General features: G+C 42.6%; 2 protein-coding genes across 4 annotated transcripts in view; both read left to right on the forward strand.

Annotated features, from left to right (window-relative positions):
• Positions 1-9396, forward strand: part of micu3b (mitochondrial calcium uptake family, member 3b) — a gene marked incomplete at its 3' end in the record, with an annotated part of 44265 nt that extends 34869 nt beyond the window's left edge. Inside the window, exons 12-15 of the mRNA XM_084332069.1 lie at positions 1639-1747; positions 2404-2561; positions 3916-4059; positions 9328-9396. Of these exons, the coding sequence (XP_084188195.1) occupies positions 1639-1747; positions 2404-2561; positions 3916-4059; positions 9328-9396 (480 nt within the window). The remainder of the gene's footprint in view (positions 1-1638; positions 1748-2403; positions 2562-3915; positions 4060-9327) is intronic.
• Positions 9397-11755: 2359 nt separating this feature from the next.
• Positions 11756-18765, forward strand: part of zdhhc2 (zDHHC palmitoyltransferase 2) — a 41157-nt gene continuing 34147 nt past the window's right edge. For all 3 annotated transcript variants that reach the window (XM_084332538.1, XM_084332539.1, XM_084332540.1), the window contains exon 1: positions 11756-12030. In XM_084332538.1, coding sequence (XP_084188664.1) covers positions 11904-12030 — 127 coding nt within the window. In that variant the 5' untranslated portion in view covers positions 11756-11903. The remainder of the gene's footprint in view (positions 12031-18765) is intronic.

Consider the following 18765-nt stretch of genomic DNA (forward strand, 5'->3'; position numbering starts at 1 on the left):
CACATAGCAATACTACGATTATGTAATATACGTACTTATTTGTAATACTTATACATTGTATGTTTTTGATATGTAAATATGTTACTTATGGCTATAACAGAACCTACATTATGCACCATTTTCTCAATTAGTACTTTATTTACATATTTTAAGTGAGATCTTTTCCCGGCAATGTTGCCACAGACATTCATAATACTTGGTAATGCTGCATAGACATGGGCTTCTTTAAAAAATGAATTATCCCCCCCAAATCCCAGGACACCCACTTCCCCCACATCCCAAAACATGAACAGAAATACATTGAGCACAAAAAAAAAGAATAAAATCAAATAAAATGAATAAATAAACAATATCATAGTACAAACAAACAAAGCAAAAACAAACAAGCAAACAGCTCAGGCCCTCGTCGCTCCTTTGTATCCGGGTCTGTGCGTTGGGTGATGAAGGGTCTCGTTGAACCAGCCGCTGAGTGAGATGTGTGCTCTGCAGCTCTGTTTCCTTCCCACCACACTGACCCTGTGAGGAGAGGTGAGCAGCTCCTCAGCCTTCCTGAGGAGCCTGTTGCTAGATCCCCATTGATAACCAAGTGGCTCTCATCATTAGGGCTGAGAGATATTTTTATGTTGCTCGCCTTGCTAAAACAGCAAAGCATCACAGATTACTCATTACTTCATTTGTTAAGCCACGTGTGTGTGTGTGTTGCCTCGTCTCTCTCCCCCCCCCCCCCATTTCCCCCCCCAGTCAGAGGAGACGCGAGTAGCGGCGGGACGGTTGAGTGAAGATCAATAGGCACCAGTGTTTGAGTCATCAGCCATGAGATGTCGGGAGATTCATCCCTTCTTGTTTTTGTTTATCTAAGTATCAGGTTAATCTGCTTTAGAAAAGTCTGCAAACGGCCTGACCTCTTCCCAAAAGCTACAATCCTCCCCCCTGACTGTTGACAGCTCAGCGTGTCCATACCACTGGGAGGGGGGGGGGGGGGGGAAACCCCCGGCAATGTATACTTAGTCTGTTTGGCTGTGTTATCTGTCTGGGGACTTCAAGGTCCCACAGACACTAAAGGCTTCCCTCCAGGTTGGAGTGAAGGGGATTATGTTTTGTGTGAATTGTAGCTCTATATCTTTTGTTGCTTTGTTGGGACATACAGCCGTTCGCTTTATGTGACATTTTATTGTTCATAATTTGTCCCTTTTTTTTATATATTTTTTATACATCTGTTTATTCACACCTTTTCCAATTTACAAACTTTACAAAAATTTTATAGAAAATTAAACATAAACACCCACAGCACTTCCGCACCCCATTCCATCACCCCCCCCCCCCTCCCGCCCAGCCCAACCGCACCCCCCTATCCCCCCACCCACCCACCTCCTCCCCATCCCATGACACCCACATCCCCAAGACACAAAAAAATAAAACAAAAGTGAGCATGAAAAAAAATATCACAAATGCACAAATAACACTACAGTGCGAACAAACAAAGCGAAATCAAATAAGAAAATAAACGAATTAAATAAAAAATAAAAAAGGGTAGCTGTAGCTCAGGCCCACTATTCTACCCACTAACCACCGTGTTTCTGTCTCATACGTACAGGTATCGTTGTTGTTTGTGTTTAATAAAGGGTTTTCATCCTGTAGGGAATAACCTTTGAGGAGTTCAGCTCCTTCTGCCAGTTCCTTAACAACCTGGAGGATTTCGCCATTGCCATGCAGATGTACAACTTTGCCAACCGCTCTATTGGTCAAGGTAAGGCTTTTAACACTGGCTATGTCAAACTATTTAACTATAACGGAAGGAATCTCTGTCTGTCTGCGTGTCTGTGGCTCGTAGATCTCGACAACCGTTCAACCGATCGGTGGGTGCATTGCCGAGGACCCAGGGGAGGCAGTGTTGAATGTGGTGCCATTAGGCCAGAGGGTGGCGCTATAGCAACGAAAATTGCGTTTTGGCCTGTAACTTTTGAACCATTAATTTGATCAACTTCACACTCGGTGGATGTATTGCTGAGGACCCAAGGGAGTGCAGTGTTGACTGTGGTGCCATTTAGCCAGATGGTTTGCCGTTTACGTCTCACGCCTTCCGCGCGGCCACATGGTCCAAACGGGGTACATTTTAAACGCGACACTGCAAGCATCACTTTCTTCTTCTTCTTCTTCTTCTTCTTCTTCTTCTTCTTCTTCTTCTTCTTCTTCTTCTTCTTCTTCTTCTTCTTCTTCTTCTTCTTCTTCTTCTTCTTCTTCTTCTTCTTCTTCTTCTTCTTCTTCTTCTTCTTCTTCTTCTTCTTCTTCTTCTTCTTCTTCTTCTTCTTCTTCTTCTTCTTCTTCTTCTTCTTCTTCTTCTTCTTCTTCTTCTTCTTCTTCTTCTTCTTCTTCTTCTTCTTCTTCTTTCCTGTTCCTTCTCAGATGAGTTCACACGTGCGGTTTACGTGGCTACGGGCCTCAAGTTGACCCGACACGTGGTCAACACCGTCTTCAAGATCTTCGACGAGGATCACGACGACAAGCTCAGCTACAAGGAGTTCATTGGCGTCATGAAGGACCGCCGGCACCGCAGCGAGAGGGTAAGACAGCCGGGGGGGAGACAGCTGGGGGTTAGACAGCTGGGGGTTAGACAGCCGGGGGTTAGACAGCTGGGGGTTAGACAGCCGGGGGTAATACAGCCGGGGGGAGACAGCTGGGGGTAATACAGCCGGGGGTAAGACAGCTGGGGGTAATACAGCCGGGGGTTAGACAGCCGGGGGTAATACAGCCGGGGGGAAGACAGCTGGGGGTAATACAGCCGGGGGGAGACAGCTGGGGGTAATACAGCTGGGGGTTAGACAGCCGGGGGTAAGGCAGCTGGAGGTTAGACAGCCGGAGGGAAGACAGCCGGGGGAAAGACAGCCGGGGGTAAGGCAGCCGGGGGTAAGGCAGCTGGAGGTTAGACAGCCGGAGGGAAGACAGCCGGGGGAAAGACAGCCGGGGGTAAGGCAGCCGGGGGTAAGGCAGCTGGAGGTTAGACAGCCGGGGGGAAGACAGCCGGGGGTAAGACAGCCGGGGGTTAGACAGCTGGGGGTAAGACAGCCGGGGGTAAGACAGCCGGGGGTAAGACAGCCAGGGGTAAGACAGCCGGGGGTAAGACAGCCAGGGGTAAGACAGCTGGGGGTAAGACAGCCAGGGGTAAGACAGCTGGGGGTTAGACAGCTGGGGGTTAGACAGCCGGGGGGGAGACAGCTGGGGGTTAGACAGCCGGGGGGGAGACAGCTGGGGGTTAGACAGCCGGGGGGAAGACAGCCGGGGGTAAGACAGCCGGGGGTAAGACAGCCGGGGGTAAGACAGCTGGGGGTTAGACAGCTGGGGGTTAGACAGCCGGGGGGAAGACAGCCGGGGGGAAGACAGCCGGGGGGAAGACAGCTGGAGGTTAGACAGCCGGGGGTAAGGCAGCCGAGGGGAAGACAGCCGGGGGTAAGGCAGCTGGAGGTTAGACAGCCGGGGGGAAGACAGCTGGAGGTTAGACAGCCGGGGGTAAGACAGCCGGGGGAAAGACAGCCGGGGGTAAGACAGCTGGGGGTTAGACAGCCGGGGGTAAGACAGCCGGGGGGAAGACAGCTGGGGGTAAGACAGCCGGGGGTAATACAGCTGGGGGTTAGACAGCCGGGGGAAAGACAGCCGGGGGAAAGACAGCCGTGGGGAAGACAGCGAGAGGGTAAGACAGCCGGGGGTCACTCCCTGACACGCCAGGGTTGTTCAAACGCCATTTATCTTTTATGGAACCAGAGGCGACAGGAGGGCCATGCCCACCCGGCCCACCCCTCTGTACCCTCTTCCTCCTGAAGCCAGCCCAGGGACCTGTGCCTCAGGCCTCCACAGTAGCAGACAGACCCGGCGTTATCACTCTATCCGTCAGCTACACTCTTAATGTGTAATCTCTCTCAGGGTACTTTGGTGTGGTGGAGCGGCACTGCGGAGCCGTCTGGCAGAGAGCTTCCAAATGGACTCATGCCGCTGACTCCAGTTAAATGTAACGTGCTGAAGGACAAACGGACAAATCAGGGGAGAATGTTGGGCACAGAAATCCATGTTTGTTATCACAGGGTTCGCACAAGGTCCTTGAAGTGCTTAAAGTGCTTGATATATAAATATTTTTTTAAATCAAGGCCTGGAATTCCTTAAAAACAGCCAATTTTTTAACAAGGTGTTTAAAAAGTCCTTGAAATTCAACTCAACCATTCGCATTGAATGTTTTGTTCATCCATGATCAAATTGTTCTGAATCAAGAAATAAATCTCTATTTTTTATAAAATCTGACGAGTCGCTGTCTCGCGTGCTCCAACTGCTTTTCCTCATTTCGTCGCGTTGAAGTGAATTGTATCTTTCGAGTGTCATCCTTGAAAATTAGAAATAGTGCTTGGAAAAGTACTTAAAAGTCCTTGAATTTCATTTTGCAATGTATGTGGGAACCCTGTTATCAAAACAAATGACCTCTCAGGGATTTAAAAATTATGGCTTGTGTTTCCCAATGCTAATTGTTTAATTGTTCTGATGTCTTTCTAACAACTTTCTCTTCTGATACCCTCTTGCCTGACTTCCACCTCTGTGGAAATGTAGATTTCCGTATTGTGAAATTATGCTGCCATCTAGTGGTTCATCTTGAAATTAATACAATTATAACCTGCTTTCTCTTTCTCCTCCCTCTATCACACACACACACACACACACACACACACACACACACACACACACACACACACACACACACACACACACACACACACACACACACACACACACACACACACACACACACACACACACACACACACACACACACACACACACACACACACACACACACACACACACACACACACACACACACACACACACACACAGGGCATTCGAGTGGATGAGAGGTCCACATCTTTCAAGTCCTGTCTGAAGAAGCAACTTTCAAGAAAATAGGTACAGTATGTCCCCACAATGTCTTCTCTATGTTAAACAGAAGATATAGAGAGTGTGATAATACAGTAGCAACACAAGTCCTACATCTCCTCCTTTAATAAATATTCATTTTGAAGTTGAATAACATCTGTTTAGTAAGTGGTCCCTTGAGGTGCACACGGTGTCACAGTCAGGTTCAGTTGGAACGCTTGTAGGAGGCGCATAGCATCGAGTTACACTGTAATATTATGCCTGATCAACAGCTACCAGACACCAGCTTAACTCTGAACACTTGAGCGGTGGTCAGTGCGGTCTAAAGCCTATGAATTTTGCAGAGGAAATGCACCCTCTCAAACAACGGCTCAATAATCTCTCCTGCTGAAAAATGGGGGAGGTGAGACATTAATTTAAACAATTCTAAATCTATTTCATTAATTTACAACGAGATGTATGTCCTGCACACGGAGTTAAGAACATGGCTGCCTTTATTTTGCCTCAATATCAGAAGCTGTTGTTAACCCTTTCACGGCGACAATACAGGTTAACCCTTTCACTGCCACACGACCGTCTGCAGTGAAAGGTTAACCTTCTGTAGTGTGGTAGTGAAAGGGTTAATGTCAGGAGACTGCTCTTGTAAGGACGTAAGGACCCTCAACACTTATCAGTTAATTTTGGTTCAAAGTTTATATTGTTTAAAGGGGAACTATCTTATAAATGGCCTTTTTGAGTGTTTAGCATTGTTTCCTAGCTATGTGAACTTATATTAATATGATCTATGTCTCAAAATTCTCATATTGGCGCATTCTTCCAATTCTCCTCTCACAATATTCACCCTCACTGAACTGAGTCATTTGAAAATGTGCGCGATATGTGATGTCATACTCATAAAGACACCGCTGCATGTTAATGTTCAGGCGACGACGCCGCTGCGCAGTGGTTTAGGAGCCCAGGCTCAAAACGGCTCGAGATCTTGAGGTCGAAAAATGCTGTTTTTGAGGACTTGATTAGAAATACAAAACAATGAATAAAAAAAATATATATATTACAGAGGTGTTCCATAGACTCACAGGAATTGTGTAAAAGTGCCCAAATAGTGAAAGAAATAGTAAAATAGTTCCCCTTTAACACGCACACCTTGATGTAAGTTTGTGAATGGTCAACTTTCTGCATCAGCTTCCCCACTAATCTGTGTTCCTAACAGCCTTTTCTCAGGCTTTTCCTCCTCAGGTTTTGTCAAAATACTAAATGGTAAAATGGTGCATTTATATAGCCCTTTTATCCAAAGCGCTTTACAATTTGTTCCTCACATTTCACCCATTCACTCACACATTCACTCACCGACAGCGGAGGCAACCATGTAAGGTGCCGACCTGCTAATCAGGAGCAATTAGGGGTTAAGTGTCTTGCTCAAGGACACTTCGACACACTGCCCGGGAGGAGCGGGAATCAAACCGGGAACCTCTGGATTACCAGACGACTGCTCTACCTCCTGAGCCACTGTCACCCCCACCCCCACAGCCATCCCCTCTCAACAATTTCAGGTGTGAACGTGCAAAATCTGTGCACTAAAAATGTGACTGCTTAGGTTTCAAAGTAAAGGTGTGCCACCTCATCTGGAACTGCCACTATTGGCCATGGCTTAGTGCTCAAGCCTACATGGGAGTGTGCATGCTAAATAAATTACAATGTTCTACCGCAGTGCAACGTTGCCTTTAACAGGTTGCTTAGCACAACCCGGCATCTATCTAATTTCCTTGATTACTTAGTCTACAGGCCATTGCTTTGATGTAACAAGTACCATCTATATATGTCACTGTAATTCTCTATCACAACATAGTCAAGTCAAGTCAAGTACATTTTATTTATATAGCACATTTCTAAGCAGCGGCAGCTGGCACCAACGTGCTTCACAGGCAGGTTGATAAAAGACAAAAATATTACGATGCAAGATATAAAATTAAAAACACAGTAAAACAATGAATGTAATAAAAACAGGTAGGACACAGAAAGCAAAGAAGATAAAAAGGGGCCAGGGGTCTAGTGGTGATTAAGTGGGGGGGGGGAAGGCCAGGGAGAACAAGTAGGTTTTTAAAAGTGATTTAAAAACCTGCAAGGTCTGGGCGGCCCGTATATTGAGGGGGAGGCTGTTCCACAGTCTAGGCCAGGGGTGGCCAACCAGTCAGAGACTAAGAGCCACAAAAAAATGACTGTGGTACCACAAAGAGCCACACCATATACCAGCGTTTCTCAACCTTTTTTTTCAGTCACGGCACCCTTCATGTGTTTATAGGTCTCACCCTCTGGCCTCTGAAGTTGCTAATGTCTTTTTTATTTGGGCCTCACAGGGTTAAAAGTACCCTGTGAGACCCACGGTTGCAAAATTACAAAATCACTTTTAGCCATTTAAAAAAATAATGTTTATTTAAAAAATGTTAAAGGGGAACTATTTTACTATTTCTTTCACTATTTGGGCACTTTTACACAATTCCTGTGAGTCTATGGAACACCTAGGTTTTTAAAAAAAAAAATGCATTGTTTTGTATTTCTAATCAAGTACTAAAAACCGCATTTTTCTACCTCAAGATCTTAACCACCACTGTGTGGCCTGGTGCCAACTGCCACATCAACTGCCACATTATTATGCAGCTGAGAAATCTCTGACATCACAGATATGCACATTTTCAGATGACTCAGTTCAGTGAGGGTGAATATTGTGAGAGGAGAATTGGAAGAATTCGCCAATATGAGAATTAGAGACATATATCCTATTAATATAAGTCCACATAGCTAAGAAACAATGGTAAACACTGAAAAAAGCCATTTATAAGATAGTTCCCCTTTAAGCACATGTATAGTCAATTGGTCCTGTTGTTCAGCCTCACAATGCTATTTGATAGTAAATGTGTTTATATGTCCCACCCTCTGGCCTCTGAAGTTGCTAATTTCTTTTTAATTTGGGCCTCACAGGGTTAACCTCTTAAGCCCGAGATATACAGTAAAGGTGTATATTTTCATTATTATGTTTGTTTACCAATTATTTTAACTGTTATTAGTGAAATATAAGATTATAGAAATCTCAGGGCATTGAGTCGGAAACCGGCGCATATTGACAGGAGGGAGTGGCACAGCCAAAAGTGAGTGTAGTCTTTTGAAGGAAGAGACTCAGGGCTTTCAAATTTCGAAAAACTACCCTACCCAGCTCACACCAGCCCCTGTCAATCATCTGACTTCTGGATTTACTTTTTAATTTCTCTTATTTTTTGGGATTATCTCCCACAAACCTGAACGTTATTGCCATAAAACAGAACGCAGTTAGTTTCTCTACCTTTCTGTGAACGTCTTGCAAAAAACGGTGTTGCAATATGATGAAGAATGGTGGAGAAATTTACATTATAAAAAAGATGGCAGAATTCAGTACTGTATCTACAAAACCTTCTGTTTAATCATCTTCCCTTTATTCATTTGCTTAGATTTGTCAGGTCTGGTCAATTTTAGCATGGTGTTATTTACAGTCAAAGATAATTTTTTTTTTTAAATAGAATTGATATTCTCCTTTGGTTCATTACAATTTACTCAAGCCTAGTAACAGACACACTATTTCTGACACTGATCCATATATGTCCCTAGATTCAGATACCAAGAACATGCAAATGGACCATTTAAAAAAAAAAATTAAATGTTTATTCTACGTCCTTATGGAATGAGTGACATAAAAAAAAAAAAAGTAAATTTTTTTTTTTTTTTTTTTTTTTTTTTTATGGATGGAAGAGCCGCACATTGACGGGCAAAGAGCCGCATGCGGCTCGCGAGCCGCGGGTTGGCCACCCCTGGTCTAGGCGCTGCGGCGGAGAAGGCTCTGTCCCCCCTAGTCTTGAGCCTAGTTCTAGGCACCACCAATAGCAGCTGGTCAGCTGATCTAAGGGATCTGTGGGGGGGTGGCTGTGCAGGAGCTTGGATAGATAGGGAGGAGCCGTGCCATTGAGTGATTTAAAAACATTTAGGGCTAGTTTAAAATCTATCCTAAAACGGACAGGCCAGAACTGGGCTGATGTGCTCATATTTTTTTGTTTTGGTGAGGAGGCGCACGGCTGCATTCTGCACCAGCTGTAAGCGGCGGAGCAGGGATTTGTCAATGCCTGTGTAGAGGGCATTGCAATAGTCAAGGCGAGTGGTGACAAAGGCATGTACAGTATCACCGTCTCTAGGTTGTTTTGAGAGAGGTATGCCTTTGTCTTCGCCAGGAGTCTGAGGTGGTAAAAACAGTTTTTGACTACGGCGCTGACTTGTTTACATACTCTTTCTGTGTTGTCAGAGTAACCAGGTAAAAATCTCAACACTGCAGCACAATCTCAGCACATCTCGCAGTCGGGATGAGCTTCACGCTAAATGTGATTGTTCTTTCTGCAGGTGCAGGACGCCATGGGGGAAGAGAAGAGATGGCTGCTGCAGCGCCGGCATAAAGGACGTCTTAACTAGGGATGCACCGATCCAATATTGATATCGGCCCCAATATGACTAAAAAGTATATATTAAAAAAAATATATATATAATTTTTTTATGCTTTATTCAATAAATTGTATTACAAAATATATATATGTACAGATGACAATTAACATTTGAAAGCAAAACTTGTTACATTTTGTTTCACTAAGTTAGGAAAGTAATGTTTTAAGTCAAGCCTGTTGCCTTGCACAAAAGAATGATCCCGGTCTCTTCCATACAGTTTATTAATTGAACAATGGGTATTGGATCGGTACTCGGTATCGGCCAATAACCAAAGCCCAGGTATCGGTATCGGGACTGAAAAAGTCGGATCGGTGCGTGCATCCCTAGTATTAACGCAAAACAGGATGTGGTCAACCCTTTGGGGAAGCTTCTGTGTGTGCTGTCAGTCAGAGTCAAAGAGTGAGCCCTTGTTGGATCCAATTAACAACTTGTCAGTATTGCAGGGAGATTTAGTACTAGTTGAGTACTTCCTCTATACTGGATGTCGCCCGCATCCAAAGATATTATACTATTTATTGATTTGTCTATTTATGTACGTATGTATTTACTCTTATCAGAATATTTAATCTGTTTGTTACTGAAGATTCAAGATTCAAGAGTTTTATTTGTCACATACTGTACATACTGTACACGAGACATGCAGTGAAATGTAGGTGGCCATGCCCGCCTCGATTGTGCAAAAATACAAATAATAAAATAGAATAATAAAATATAATAGATAATAAAATAAAATAGAGTAGACATGATAAAAAGTAATAAGAATGAAGGTTTGATTCATTAACCGGAAATGACAAGCGGTACTCCGTGTTGTTATACTGCTCAGCCCATGTGTGTTGTACTCCATGACTCTCTCCCTGTCCAAAGCCTGATAAGCTCTCTGTACAGTGGGGCACATTGCTAACATACTTTCTCCTTGGCTTGTCTGCTCTGCAGCCCCCTGCACCGATCAGCTTACGCAGGGACAACACCTCCCACCCCTCCCACCCCTACCACCACCCTCCCAAAGGGCTGCAACTAACTCTCCACTAACCCCAGAGCCGACTGGCTTCCAATGGGGGTTGTGTCTATGGCTTTCATTGTTTAACTACAGGCAGCTAACTATGTTAATCATTTCGTACAACAAGGCCCCCCTCCCCCCTCTGGTAATAAGGGACTGGGCAGAATGCTATATTCCTCCTACGTCCTACCACAGGCAAAGACGACTTCTATATATATATGCAAAAAAGAAAAACTGAAGCCATAAATGTATGTCATGCCTGGAGTACTGTGGTTGAATTACTGTTTGTTTTAGATGTGTGATATATTAATATGCGGGGTTGTTTTCCCTCAGGGCTCTCCTAGGATTAGTTTACCACATTCTAAACCCTGTAGAAATCTTTCTAGACTCCACAGTGTATCTCCGCTAATAAAGTACTTTTGAAGGATATTTGAGAACTGCTGGTTACTTGATGTTATGTAACGAGGCTTGGATTATGGGTGTCCAGATCTAATATTATTACAGGTTTTTGTTAATCAAACTTTGTGTCTTTGTTTTAAACCTATGTCCTTTGCCTGACAGGGGCAAATGTATGCAGGTAATGTTAAAGTCAGAGTTTTGACTATTTAGCCATACGTCTTAAATATAGTGAAAACCATCTCTATCATATATCATTGTTTGGATATGAGCATAGTTATTGGCCTATACCTATAGGATTACTTCTGTATTGGGCTGCTGATGCTTTTGTATTGATAATAAATGAAGATACATTATGTCGCTCTCTCTTTCTCACTCTTACTCACTCACTTACACACACACACACACACACACACATGCAATTATGGTTGGCATTTTCACACAAGTCAGCTAACTGTTTACTCTTTAACACATCCATCATAGGATAAACCAATCAGCTGTTTCAGTGAGCTTTAGGGGCCAACACACATTGCTACATAATAACATAAAGAGCTTATAATTTCTTGGAATATAATTTGACCATAACTCTAGTAGTAGGGGGTTGTGGTCTGTCTATCCATTCAGAATCATGTAAAAAAAAAAAAAAAAAAAAAAAAAAAATATATATATATATATATATATATATATATATATATATATATATATATATATATATATATATATATATATATATATATATATATATATATATATATATATATATATATATATATATATATATATATATATATATATATATGTGCAGCATCCTACCACGGACGTCATGGCAACTTGTGAAGAAGGGGTGGTGCTGTCTGGTGTTGTGTAGCGCTCGCATGAACGAGAAACGTAGCGCCGCGCTCCCAGAACAAGCCAGACTTGCAGAGAGGCGGACGGTGGAAGTGTGTGTTGCGTCTGGCAGCAGAGAGGCGGCGATCAGACGCGGTCGGTGAAAACAACGATGCAGTGACAACAACAAGCCCGGGTCTACACAGGGGGGAAATATAAAATGAATGCGTGGGAAATGGTACTCAATTAGAATATTATGGCACCGTCGGGCTCGCGTAGTATCAAGCGGGGCTGTCAAAGAGTTTTGTACTGGATCCCAGTTGTTTTCATCACCCTCATAGTGGCGTGGTCATACTACGCCTATGTCTTGCAGCTTTGCATCGGTAAGTTCACTGAGTAGCATGTGGTCGGGGGGGGGGGGGTCTGCTTGGGTGGGGATGGATGGGATACCCGCTCCGTGCCGTTGATATTTGTGTTGTTTATGTGTTTGTTTTTTTCCTGTCTTGGCCTTTTCAGCGTCACCAATTTGGCACCAGGCTTAATTTTCTTTTGGGACGCAAAGAAACAGTGGCGTTTTACAACGCAGTCACTAACAACAGTCGCATCATAATAAGACATGCCAATTATAATTGGTGTTGAACAGAGCAATCAATCAGAAACATCTAACTATAAAGAAAGGGATAAAGAAAAGGATCTGTCCTTCGCATCATGTCCCGAGAAGAACCGTTCATCCAGGTCGATTTACTGTAACGCTCGGCGGGTGATTGTACTAGTAGTATCCAGGGGAGTGCAGTGTCGAATTTGGTGCCATTTGACCAGGTGGTGGCGCTCTAACAACGAACTTTACGTTTTTGGCCTGTAACTTTTGATCCACGATTCTCAGAAACAATTATTCCCCCCCTGGATTCTTTCTGTGGGTCCAGACCAGATTCCAGTCTCTCATTATATAAGGCTCTGGTCCAGACTAATCGATCCATGGAAGCCACGCCCATTTGCGTCCAGATAGATCTACCACCTTTTTGTAGTTCAATGTGAGATTCTCCGGACCAACCCGAAAAAAAGTAACTTTTTCGGATGTTTGATATTCCTTACAGTTTTGCTATAATTGGTCCTCAAAGTTTGCTCTAATGCCGTGGGCACGTCTTATATTACAATAATTATATTCAATTATATAATAAGATAAGATAAGATATTCCTTTATTGATCCCCTTGGGGAAATTCAGGCATCATAGCAGCATGGGGGAGGTACAGGTAGTAAAAAGCAGTGTAAACAATATAACAAATCAATATGAAAGACTAAAGTCTTTCTCTGGTCTGCATTCCCTTAACAATTGTGTGTATTGAGCTGTACTGTACTGTACCCATTCTGCAATCTGTTAATAAAGTTATCAATCAATCAATCAATCAATCAATCAATATGCTTAACATAACAACATAATTAACTCTGGACATGTGCATAGTGGTCAACAAGGTGCGAGATGGGGGTATGTATGCCCTCTCAATTATATTTGCCCTACAATAATAGTTACAATATATAATTAATCCAATCATCTAAATCTAATCTAATATATAGTCTGAAAAAACTAAATTCTAAATATATGCAATATATAATCTAATAATCTTATCTAATAATCTACATCTGATCTGATGAAGTATACAGTATTCACATAAGGTGTGGTATGCATAAGGTAGTATATTGTCCTTTTAGGTTCCTAGTAGTTGGATGTCTGGCAGCAGTCCCTGCCCACTGTTGTGGAGCCTGATGGCCGCTGGTATGAAGGACTGGCCGAGGCGGTTAGTGGAGTGTCGGGGGGTATGAGTCTGTGGCTGAACGTGCTTCTCATCTTGACTAGCTCATCGTAGAGGGGGTGGGAGGGATTCTCCAGGATAGCAGCCAGCTTCCTTCTCATCCCCCTCTCTGCCACCACCTCTAGTCTGACCAGCTCGACTCCCACCATGGAGCTAGCCTTCCTCACCAGCTTGTTCAGTTAATAATATAATTGAATATAATATATTATATCCTGCTATTGCAACAACATTTGGTGGACATGTTGATATGACATCCGAGTGGTCGTGTCAAATTTGGTGCCATTTGGCCAACAGTTGGTGCTGTAGCAACATCATAAGTTTAAATAGCCATAATACTCTGTCCTGTCTGTCCTTCGCATATCTCAATAATCGTTCTTCCAATCGACTTTACCCTTGGTGGATGTATTGCTGATGGCCCAGGTGAGAGCTGTATTGAATGTGAAGTTGATTGGATGCGAGGTTCTCAAGAACACTGCAAGCAGCACTTCTAGGGGCAGCAAACGCTCAGCTGGCTCTGAACAGGCATTATAGGCATGGGCACGCGCTTCGGACAGGCACGTTTTGACTCCGGGGGCCAAGCATTCGCCCAGTTCCGAATGAGCACATGTTCCCAGTGGGCACACGCTCCTTCAGACACATACATGTCCTCATGCCTTTCATGATTCAAACAACATTTCAACCTTAATATCTGGAGAACGTGCAGCTACGCTTTAATTTGTGACACAGTGACAGCATCAGGATGAATTGCTCCACTGTGCCCTATAAAGTGGTGAAGCCTGTGTGGGCTGCGCAGGTTGACATTTTTAGAACGACTACATCAAACCCTCTTCATCCTGAGTTTAGCTCTACATGATAAATTACCTCCCAAGAATAGTTTCAGGAGGTAATTGATAAGTGAAAAAAGTAGTAGAACGCGCTCACCTCACTAGACTCGACACTGGGTGCTGTAACCTCTGACGTTTCGGTGTGAACACACCTTCTTCAGAATGGCTTGCAAGCCATTCTGAAGAAGGTGTGTTCACACCGAAACGTCATGATTACAGGCTGCCAATAAATTTGGAAAAACCTAGAGTGCGTGCCTGGACATTGTTTCCCTATTTTTATATAGGAGGTAATTGATAACATACTTTATTCTGTGGCTGTACGTTCCATGGATAAGGCCAAATGTCTGTCGGTGCTGAAATCCATAATCTCACCTCATATCTCCCACTACTACACTATCAGTAATTATCTTTACAGGTGGGCTTAAAATACAATAGTGATTCACTGTCAATATGTAGTGTCAACAAGGATTTCACCCTCCCACTAGTGTAAAGCAATTTGCTGTTGAATGTATGAAGCCTTCAGTAAACTGGCGAACATGGGGTTGACCTGAATAGTGAGTAATGGTTTCCAGTAGGTTGTGTCTCAGAGGAGACTGTGTGAACTGCCCACTCTCTGCTCTATTTGGCAGCATGTCCACCAGGAAAGCAAAGTCTCCCTTTTTGAAAAGGGACCGAAATGGACATTATGAATTGAAAATGGGGGACCCTGATGTAAACAAGACAAACGTCTTTCTCTGGTCTGCATCCCCTTAACAATTGTATGTATTGAGCCGTACTGTATTGTACCCATTCTGCAATCTGTTAAATAAAGTTTTTCATTCATTCATTCATTCACACTGTTCAGCGACACTGGGTTTGACCTAAAAGGAACTAAGCATTTGCTCGTTTGAACGTGGTAAACCTCAAAGTACGCTCTCTATGGCATGTTTAGCCTGATTTAATAAATCAGCTGCCTACATTTCACGTGGAATGTCTACCAGCAAGCTTCATTAATCCCTGATTTTGTCAGTTCAGAATAATCGTTTTGCGCTCCCTATTTTGACAACGGCACAATCAATGGGTGTTCAGTAATGATGAAGAGACGTGTGAGCTGTTGCACCGTGTCTCCGGGCCAGCCGTCACCTGTCCCAGGGTGACCCTAGGCTACAGTTACAGGGCAACTGTGTGCCACACTGCCATTCGTAGGATAGTCAAACATTGCCCATTTCCTGCACAATAACATAAACCACTGTCTCGGAAGAGGGCAAGGTTATACCGGACGTCCATTCGGTTGTTCTTAGGATCACAGTTGCTTCAGCTTAGGTTTATTTAAATTGCGATTATATTCAAGTGTATTATCAACGTACAGCAGATGTATAGTACAAAGAAAACAAGTTGGCATCTAACCAGAGTGTAAAGTTAACAGTGAAGTGCATTAACAATATACAATTAAATGTAAACAAGTGATTCAATGGAATATCTATAATGAAGCTACTATGCTAATCTGACGTATACACTATTATTACACTAATAAGAGTAGGTATGGGATATATACCGATATAGATATAGTACAGTTATATATATTATATATAACTGTATATACAATTATCATAGAATATATGCAGGAATATAAACATGAATATTATGCAGATAATAATAATAACAATAATAATCTTTATTTATATAGATGTAGATACATTTACAGTATATACAGTCTTATTGTACATGGCTATCATACAATGTTATATGGGTAGGCTATAGGTTGAGGTAGGTAGTTATGATTACAGCATAAGGCAGTTGTAGGCAGTGGTGGCAGTAGAAAAGTATAAAGTGAGTATAGTTTCAAGTTCAAGTTTCTTTATTAGTTGTCATACAGAAGTACAGAATACTTTTATATAAAATGCTTCTTTCTGTTTTGCTCCAGAGATTGTGCTAGATAAAAATAGATAAGTATAAAGTATAGTAAGTATAAAATAGAAGTCAAGTACGTAGACAAAGGTGTTCAATATATACATATATACAATGTACAATGCAGAGTAGAAAAGTAACTGAGTTACAATATACTATATACTATACAGTACAATGCAGAAATGGGATGAGGTACAATTTAGGTACAATTTACAGTAAGGTGTAATGAGGTATGGGTTGTAGTGCAAATTCTTTGCCAATAAATATAAAGTGTGTTTAGGTGTTCTAAAGTGGGTGCTGCAGTGAGTTGTTTATAGGCAACAGAGTTCAGAGTGCGTACAGTATGGGCAACAGTACGGGCAACAGCACATCGGCTCTCATTTAGTATGTAATTACTTTGTTGTTGTTGCCACATGATGCCCTCATCTCAGACAGAAATATCTTATGAAGCAAACAGCAGGACGGGACAGCGGTCTCTCTGGGCCTCAGCATGTGATGTGAAATACAGAGATAACTGTGCAAATGTCTTGTCAGCTGATCCCTCTTGTTCACCGGCCCGATCAGTTAATCCCATTGTCTGACTCACTTCATTCAGCCCGAACAATCTGTGCGTGACCCACTTTGCGCCACCGTGTAACGTCACTTAACGCCGTCCTTAGGATATTTGCTCTTTACAAGTAGGCAACGTTTTCTCATCAAGGCCAGCATAATATCAGATATTAGGGGATTATATATCTGATTTATGTTTCGGTAGGGGTGTATTCGTCAATTGACATTTTTAGCACCTGGCAAAAAATGTACTTTCATATTTGGAATACAAGTCTTGTTGCCACAATGTGCTCATATTAATTGGCCTCCATGCCCCTGACCCCCCCCCCCCCCCACACACACACACACACACACACACACACACACTCAAAAAACACCTACGTGAGACTGCAATTCGAAACTGGCCCCTACAAATGTCCTAACCTAGTTGTACAGTAAATGACCAAGTAAGGCTTTGTCAGTATTCCAATGTACAGTGTAAAATGTGTGTGTCCCCTACCCAACCCCCCCCCCCCCCCCCCCCACCTCCAATGTACAGCCCTCACCCACCCACCCAACCCCACCCCACCTACCCAACCTCCTCCAATGTACAGTTTCTACGCCAAATGTATATACACTCTTTTTCTGGACACTTTTGTATCACAAACAGTACTGTATTTGCAAATCTGATATGTCATAAATGTATAGATGTAGCAGTACTGTCTATCTGTATGTCATGTATGTCATATATGTTATGATGAATTGAAAATGGGGGACGAAAGTCTTTCTCTGGTCTGCATTCCCTTAACAATTGTATGTATTGAGCTGTACTGTACTGTACCCATTCTGCAATCTGTTAATAAACTTTTCAATCAATCAATCAATCACACACACTAGAGCTGTCCCCGAAGCCTGTTTTTGGGCTTCGAACTTCGCCAGGGTTTTTCGAACGGACGTTCAAAGCTTAGTTTTTAATAAATAAATAGTTAATAAAAGTTAAATAAAAAGTTTTTCTTTTTCTTTTTATAAATATCCTCAAACTAAATCCTCAATTTGAATAAAGTGATTAATCTGATTAAATGAGTATTTTCTTTTGGTATTAAATCAACTTTGTTTAATGAATATAACTAATCAGTTTTAATACTATAATATTAGTGTAGCCTAATCTTTATCTGCAACTGTGAAGAAAAACCCCATTGGTTTAAACAGAATGAATAGACACAGAAAAAAATATATATATTAAAAAATATATATATATATATATATTTTCTTTATTAAACATTTAAAATTCAAATGTTGAATTAGAATTCGAATGCCAACAATGAACGAAGGTCCGAAGGTCCGAGCGTTTGGGCTCAGCCCTAACACACACAAACACACACACACACACACACACACACACACACACACACACACACACACACAGTGGTCACTGAGGAAAGGTGATCCAAGGAGCTGAACCAAGGCATACAGCCAAAGAAAAAATAACATTCTTACTGTCTTTTACTATTATGTACTCTGCTACTATGTCTATACTACCTACTATGCTACTATTCCTACAATACTACCTACTATACTATGCTAATATGTCTATACTATATGCACTGAAGTTCAACACTGCTTGATGAACAATATCACTCGCCCTTACAGTAGCTGCCAGAGGTTTACCCCTCCTGCTGACTTGTTGTGCTGACTTGGTGTGTGTGTGTGTGTGTGTGTGTGTGTGTGTGTGTGTGTGTGTGTGTGTGTGTGTGTGTGTGTGTGTGTGTGTGTGTGTGTGTGTGTGTGTGTGTGTGTGTGTGTGTGTGTGTGTGTGTGTGTGTGTGTGTGTGTGTGTGTGTGTGTGTGTGTGTGTGTGTGTGTGTGTGTGTGTGTGTGTGTGTGTGTGTGTGTGTGTGTGTGTGTGTGTGTGTGTGTGTGTGTGTGTGTGTGTGTGTGTGTGTGTGTGTGTGTGTGTGTGTGTGTGTGTGTGTGTGTGTGTGTGTGCGCGTGCAAACTGTTGTTGTAGTTCAGCCTCATGGTGTACAGTAGGTGTCAAAGATGGATGATTCTCTCTATGTTGCTAACAAT

The sequence above is a fragment of the Notolepis coatsorum genome (assembly GCF_963971535.1).
Source record: "Notolepis coatsorum genome assembly, chromosome: 16".
NCBI lineage: Eukaryota > Metazoa > Chordata > Actinopteri > Aulopiformes > Paralepididae > Notolepis > Notolepis coatsorum.